This window comes from Glycine max, chromosome 17, assembly GCF_000004515.6.
Source record: "Glycine max cultivar Williams 82 chromosome 17, Glycine_max_v4.0, whole genome shotgun sequence".
NCBI classification, from domain to species: Eukaryota; Viridiplantae; Streptophyta; class Magnoliopsida; order Fabales; family Fabaceae; genus Glycine; species Glycine max.
Window position 1 is genome coordinate 37,790,325 of NC_038253.2, and position 7,659 is coordinate 37,797,983.

The window sequence follows — 7,659 nt, forward strand, 5'->3', positions numbered from 1 at the left end:
ATAGAGGAAGGTTTGCAATTGAAAGTCTAATTTTGGGGATTCAGATAAAACAGACAATGGGGGGAATTTTAGGCACTTATGAAATCATAACTGCAGGATTTCTCATCACATAATTTTAGTCTATGTGTTTCATGTGCTATCTGTTGTAATTTTTTTCTCCAAGAAATCGAACAATCCATTTCCCCAAAATTCAACTTGGTTTCACATTGACTATTTTTAGAATTTAGTTGTTTTGAAACCATTTCTTTTAAGGTATGATATTTAAACTTTAAATTTATTATTATTATTATTGTCTAAGATATATTTTTCCTAAAACACAATATCTTATACACATTAATAGATTTTAATATCGTCTTAAAATATAAGTAAGTCTAACTTAACTCAAAAAATTAAGTTATAAATCGAAGTCTTTCACTTATATATACAGTATCTTGAGTATATTACAAATTCATATAGGATTTCCAATACTTATAAATGTCACTTGTAATCCTTTTTAAGTTTTTTTTTGCTTTATTTTAATGAATTTTATGAATGAATTTATCAACAATAACATTTTTCCAACTCATTTCAGAAAAGTTCCAAAATTTATGAATAACTTCATATTAAATGAGTGTTTTAAGTAGGCTCTTCGTCAATGTGCTTCCTTTGTACTTTGTTCATCTTGTACTTCTTAGTTAAATCAAAATAAGAAGCTTTTTTTTTTTCATGAGTTCACTACTTTGAATCCAGGGAGCATTATTTAAATGAAGCTTTGAGCCGATTGTTCATGAAACAATGGTAGGGCGTTCATTTAATTGTTTAATTGATGTTATTGTTCTTATTGTTTAGAATGACTAGTCCTTCCAATATCTTTGTATTCTATACAGCAAATCCCCACATACTCTAACACCATTTTACAAATGAAAACATGCATGATAATATGCATAGATTACAAGAATTGAATGTGCTCTCTCATGATTAACTTTGAAGTTAAATTTGGACTGTACGATCCAATAATTTGAGGTGAAGGTCAGAATGCAAGAGTTTTTGTTTCCGATTTCAAGTCTATTATATTGTTAAACTCGCCACATTTGAAGTATTGTCCTTTGATCTTAAAAGATGTCTTCATATCTTGAGGGAGAAAAATATTTATAAACTATCATTGGAATTGTTTGCTAAGAAATGTAGGATTTTTAATGTATTGGAACAATAGCTCTCGGTTCAGATTGATGGAATTTTGACACTAGAAGGAGGGCTACTCTTCCAATACATAAAAAAGAAAAGTCTCGCATTATTAATGAGTCTGAGAGACTAGAGATAGTTTATAAATATTTTATTTCCTTAACCTATTAAGGCATTTATGAAAAACAAAATTGTGAAGACTCATGAGAGTCAAAGCGAATAATTTCTTAAATGTAATAAGCCTAACAATTTAATGAACTTGAGGTTGGAACGGTTTCTCTCCATCAATGGCTTGAAATCTTAGAGATGAAAAGCCATGCCATGTCCAGGAATAAATCTAGCATTTTCTTCTGTGTACACGTGAGTTTCATTTTGCAGCCTGCAACAATGATTAAGAAAAAAGGAAGTCAAAATCCAATAAAGTGATGAACATGTTAATATCAGCATCTAAATTGTTCATTGAATAATGTTCTGACAAGAGAATGTTAACTTGGTTTATCAGGGCCTTAAATTTTATTTAAGATTTTTGGGTTTGAATTTGAGTTGCAAGTACTTACGATTGGTAAACAGTTTTGTTCATAGTTGTAGATGAATGGAACCAAGCACCATTTAGATAGAGAAGTTCCCCATCTATTCTTGCTTCGATTCTTCTGTCCATTTCATCAGCGCAAATCGATAGTGGTTGGTCCGAAGCCTGAATTGAAAGCATAAAACTTCTTGTGAATAATATTTAAGAGTACTTCATTTTAGTCTCTCATATTATATATAAAAGTGATTAATATATTAAAATTAAAATTAAATTGTTTGAATATTATTCAATTTCTTTGATAGAAATAATTTTTAGTTGATTTTTTTTTACTTCTCAATCTTTCATATTAGTTAGAGTCTATTTATAAATCGGAAAGTTAAAAAAATATATAATTATTTTAATACATTAGATATTTTAGTTATCTAACTTTATTTAAATTTTATTTTTAATTGTTGGCCTTAAAAGTTTCATTCATGTTAAAAAACATTAATTAACATTAAGAATAACAGTGAATGAAATTTTTTAAGTCACAAAGTAAATTAAAATTTTAAGGAATTCGGAAAAAAAAAATTGACACATGTAATGACAATAACTTGAACAAGAGTTTAGTGGAGTATTTAATTATAAGTACAAAAAGAAACAAGGCTTTTTTTTCGCATACCATAACCCAACCCCATGTGTCAGCAAATGATGGTACATGAGTCGTGTATGCAATCACATCTGCACCAAAAAAATAAAACTTTAGTTTCAGCTTAAAGACAATATCCTTGTGCTCTGTTAATTCTGTTAATGATATCTGAAATTCTTTCCCATAATAAAAGACTTGAATTAGATAGTCTTACATTTGAAAACCTGTTTGACTGTGTTATATATAGAAGTGAAGACCTCCTTGTGTGTGAAGATACCTGCTGGTCCAGCCTAAGCACAAAATGAAATGTTTTTATTAAACTTTATTGAGTAGGAGAGTAGAAAAAACTCTCTAATCATGACTTAAAAAAGGTGGTTTCTTCCTGCACCTATGAGTTATTTCCTACACTTTTTTGGAAATATTTTTTATCTTTTAGATTGATCATTTCAGAAACCAAAATTTAGAATCATTTCGGAATTTAATTTTATATTCTAGATTGATCAATTTGAAAGTAAAAAATAAAAAATAAAGTGCAGGAAACAACAGAGTCCTTGAAAGGGTGTTACTCATATTCATAATCTACCTACCTGGGTCACAAAAATGCCATTATCATTGAGCTTGGGCTTCAGGATCTTCTCGTAGAAGGATTTGGTGTAGAGTTGATAGCAAGGCCCATCTTCAAGTGGGTCTGCCAAATCTCCAACGATGATATCAAACTTCTCCTTTCTTTTCTCCAATTCAGCCCTTAAAAAATGAGACATATCATTGGACTATAGAGATAGTTTATTTAACCTTGTCGAGGAAGATAGATATTAATCTTAAAAGCTTAAAATAAAACCTTTAATAATTTAGTGATAAATAGATATATATTTCATCTTAAAATTTTGAAGGCTAACAAAATTGATTCTATCCAACACTATAGTTTTGTGGTAAAAAATAATATATAAATGAAAGGTAAAATGTCAAAATCATTACTAAGAAAAGCAAGTTACACTTACTTGGCATCATTAATGACAAGGTCGAGCTTCTTATGAGAAAACGCCTCCTTATTTGCAATCAAGTATTTTCGGCAGAAATCTACCACCTCCTGCGAAAATTAGAAGTTGAAATTCCATTGACTTTATTTGAGTGTCTTCATCAATCTTAAGAATAGGATATAGTGTAAATTCTTGTTGTAACGTTGACATCTCAACTTATCAAACATTCACTTGTTACTATAATAATTTATACACTTCCGACATTTTTTTTTTGTGAAAACCAACAAAATTCAATAATATTTTATAGTTGAGTGCATATATATATATATATATATATATATATATATATATATAAAATAAGATAAAATATGTTTAGTTACTGTATTTTCGTTGAATTTTATTTTTAATCTCTAAATTTTTATATTGTAATCCTTGAACTTTATATATAAAAAAAATGTGTTTAGTCAATTCTCACATAATTCTCTCATATGACATTAGAAGAGACTAAAAATATGTTTTTTTATAGAATTTTAATGACTAAATTACATGAAGACTAAAAATAAGATTTAACAAAAAAAAAGTATAGGTAATACAAATATATTTTATATAAGTTTAATTATCATTTAGTCTTTATAGTTTTTAAATTTATTCCTTTTAGTTTATATAATTCATAAGTGAATTTTTTAGTCTTTAGGGTTTATATTTTAATTCTCAAAAAAAATTTATCGTTAAAATTTTTTAATTAATGAAGTTAAAAAAAATCTAACAACCAAGAACTTTTGATAATTAAAATTTAAACTTCAAAAACTAAAAAATCTACAGAGATAAGTTTAAAAATTATAGATACTAAATTCATAATTAAATCTTTTATATATTAAAAAAATACACATTGATCTCTGCCCATATTAATATGGATATAATTAACGTTTGAAATTGATGAACGGCTAAGAAGCAAAATAATATGGTATGGTAGTAACCAACCTTGTCTATATCGCACATGACCACTCTGACCATTGACCTGTGCTTAAGGGCTTCCCTAGCAGCAGAACCTTCACCTCCCCCCATTATAAACACAGTCTTGGGACTGCCATAATCATTAACATATGTCTCTTCATATTAGTGAAGGGTTCATAAGCCCAATAGAGTCTACCAAGAAGCATAATCATGTATCATGTAATATATATATATATATATATATATATATATATTCGTTACTCGGCTTGAGTACATGTACCATTAAGAAAACTATATGTTCATTCATTTAGGTGCTCTTTAGATAAAACTTTCTATAAATATTTATAGGAAAAAATAAAGTTTTTTAATAAATTGAAATTAACTCATATATAGGTTAAAATAATTTTTTTGGAGAAAATAAAATAAGAAAACTTCTACAAATTAACTTATATATAAGTTATATAAGTTAATTTTAATTTATGTGAGAAGTTCATTTCATTTTTGTATTATTTTCTTCTTCCAAAAATATTTATTCAAACATCGCCTTGAATTGCTTCAATTTCATATTTACAACATTTTTTAACTATAAAAAATTAAATAATTTGACCAATTTTTTTATTAATCAGGAGGGTAGTAAATATAATGATCATGGGAAAAACAAAAAATCTCCTTTTCTGTAGTCCACGAAAATTATCCTTTACCAAAATCCCATCATTATAAAAGCACTGGCGCACGCCCGTTTACGCATACCTACTGTATATAAAATAAAGAGAGATCAAACTATGTGTGAACTTGGGTATAATATTTAATGCAATATTTAATACTTTTAGAAAATAAATAAATTATTTATTTACAAACCATAATTAATATAGTATTATCATTTCACCTAAAAAACAGGTTTCGCAAAGGCTGGACTCAAAACATTATGTCATATTTATCATTTGGAACTTATAGCATTTTCAACAGAATGGGTTTTTTAAACTTTTAAAAAATACTTATTATGCAATTTTAATATTGGAGTAATTGGCATGATAGTGTTGTATATATAAGCAATCTTAATGGTTTTCAAGAAGTCAAACAATTGTATAACTCATTTTAAATATTTAAGAATTAAGAATTGATGAAGTTTTTAAATTCCAAGTAACATTGTAAGCTTTGCTTTAAAAAAAAAGAAGGAACATTGTAAGCCCTCCAGAAATGAATATTAATAAACTCAAACATCATTCAACCATCATGCTCTTACTTAGGATGGCATAAAAGAGGTGGATGAATCAAGCATTCATGATAAATAAATTCGTCCGTTTCAGCACTCTGCATCTTTCCATCAAGCACCAAGGCCTGTATGCAACATCAACAATTATCATCAAGTTAGTAACAAACACTTTTTTTTTATAGTAGTTAAAACTTAATAAAATTGTTGAAGTTTAAACATCAAATAAGACCTGGAATTCACTTCATCTGTGTATATTAAATTTCACTCTAACTAATAACAGAATACGTGCTACAAAATGTCTTAATATATAACATTTCTCAATATTATTTAAAACTTTTCCCTCCCTCTTTTTTCTCAATACTACAAACAACTAGAATAGAAGAAAGCAATTCAGAATATCCTATTTATTTCTTTTTGTTCTGTCCTTATGAGAAGAAGAAGCAGAGATTGCAAACCTTTCCAAAACGCTTTGTATCTAAGAGAGCTATGTCCTGGTACTCGCTAATGGCTTTATGGAGCACACTGTTGAAATTGAAAAAATAAAAATAAAAGAAATGCATTAAAGTAATGAAACAAAAATAAAAATTATATCTATCAAGCAAGGCAGAGGCAGAGCAAAATGAAAATGATAATATTTTTTTGTTTGAACCAATATACATTGATTTGGAGTAGTGAATTGCAGAAGCAATGATGACCAACCTGTTGAGTTTAAAAGACCATTTTAGATCCTCATCGATGATTTCCTCGTACCAAGAAGAATCATGGTTCTGATCATTCACATGATGGTTTTGTTGGGTTTCAATTTCATGTTCAAACTTTGAGAACCCATTAATGTAGAACACCTCTGGAGCTTCACCCATGTCAGGGAAAAAAAAAAATATAGACAACAAAACAGTGATTTCGCAGAAATGGATGAAAAGTGCAATGTGGTTATGGAGTTGCAGGGTGTGGCAATAGTGGGCAGCACTCGCTTTTATAGCTACCCCATCATGAAGAATGATATTAATTAAAATTTGATTTCGTTTACACGTCATGAGAGAAATATTAAATAATTTTGTTTGATTTTTTTTATTTTAAAATGAATTAAATATATTTTTCATTCTCATCAAATTGTCAAAGTTCAGATTTTGTTCCTCCAAAAATTTTCATCCATTTTTTTTTCACATAAAATTATAATGTTTTATTTTTATATTTACATTAATTATATTTGTATTTTTAACTTGTACAATAGTATCTTACAGCCGTTACCATTCATCATAGTACTAATAATGTTTGTACTTTTTTTTCTTAATCATTTGATTCTTTAAGAAAAAAAAATCTTAATTAATCTAGAGTTTGATAAAAGATAAATAAAATTTGATAAAAAAATTATTTTAGTTAATAATCAAACTCAAATAGTATTTAGATTATTTAATTTTAACTTCATATCAATTATGCTCCATCACTCCATTGATAATAATGCTTGTACTATTAGATATGCTTACATACACGTCTCTAATAATACAAGTAGTTTAATATTTTACCAACAACCTGTCATATTATGTGACACTAATGTAGTCTTCAAATTCAGCATCTGGACCTCACCATTCTCCTCCACGGTTTGACATATATATATATATATATATATATATATATATATATATATATATATATATATATATATATATATATATATATATATATATATATATATTAGGTATTTTATTTTTTAAAATATATAAATTTATTTATGAATCTTTTATTAGGTTCAGACTACACGTGATGAATTCACACTAAATATTAAAGTTTGAATTATACTTGTTACTTGAAAAGAGGTTTTAATAACATATATCAATACGTGGTATTTTTATAATTATAATAATGATTATATGTTTCTTTGGTTTTGGTAACTTAATTTATCCGAATAATATAGCTTAAATAGTTAAAATTTTCTACAGATATATAAATTTTGAGTGGATCGTGGGAAAATTAAATTTGAAGGTAATTATTACAATTAAAGATAAAAAAAAAAGTGTAATATATGATTTGATTTGAAAATAAATCCGAAAATATCATTATTTCCATAACTTACTACAATTGCTGTAATTAATATGATATGAATTTTCTTAAATCAAGTAATACACACTTGCATACGGAAATAATAAAATGTTAAATTTCTTTTATGGGCGATTTTGGAATCATGTGATTTTAGAGCCGT

General features: G+C 26.9%; 1 protein-coding gene across 1 annotated transcript; it reads right to left on the reverse strand.

Annotated features, from left to right (window-relative positions):
- Window positions 1–817: 817 nt before the first annotated feature.
- On the reverse strand, window positions 818–6,412 carry LOC100815510 (thermospermine synthase ACAULIS5). Its single transcript, XM_003550209.5, has 10 exons — window positions 6,162–6,412; window positions 5,918–5,984; window positions 5,493–5,587; window positions 4,277–4,379; window positions 3,317–3,405; window positions 2,906–3,062; window positions 2,533–2,608; window positions 2,352–2,410; window positions 1,719–1,855; window positions 818–1,540 (listed from the first exon to the last, which is right to left on the reverse strand). Exons 1-10 carry the CDS (start codon window positions 6,320–6,322, stop codon window positions 1,462–1,464), a joined length of 1,023 nt encoding a protein of 340 aa, XP_003550257.1. The 5' UTR covers window positions 6,323–6,412; the 3' UTR covers window positions 818–1,461.
- Window positions 6,413–7,659: the final 1,247 nt, after the last annotated feature.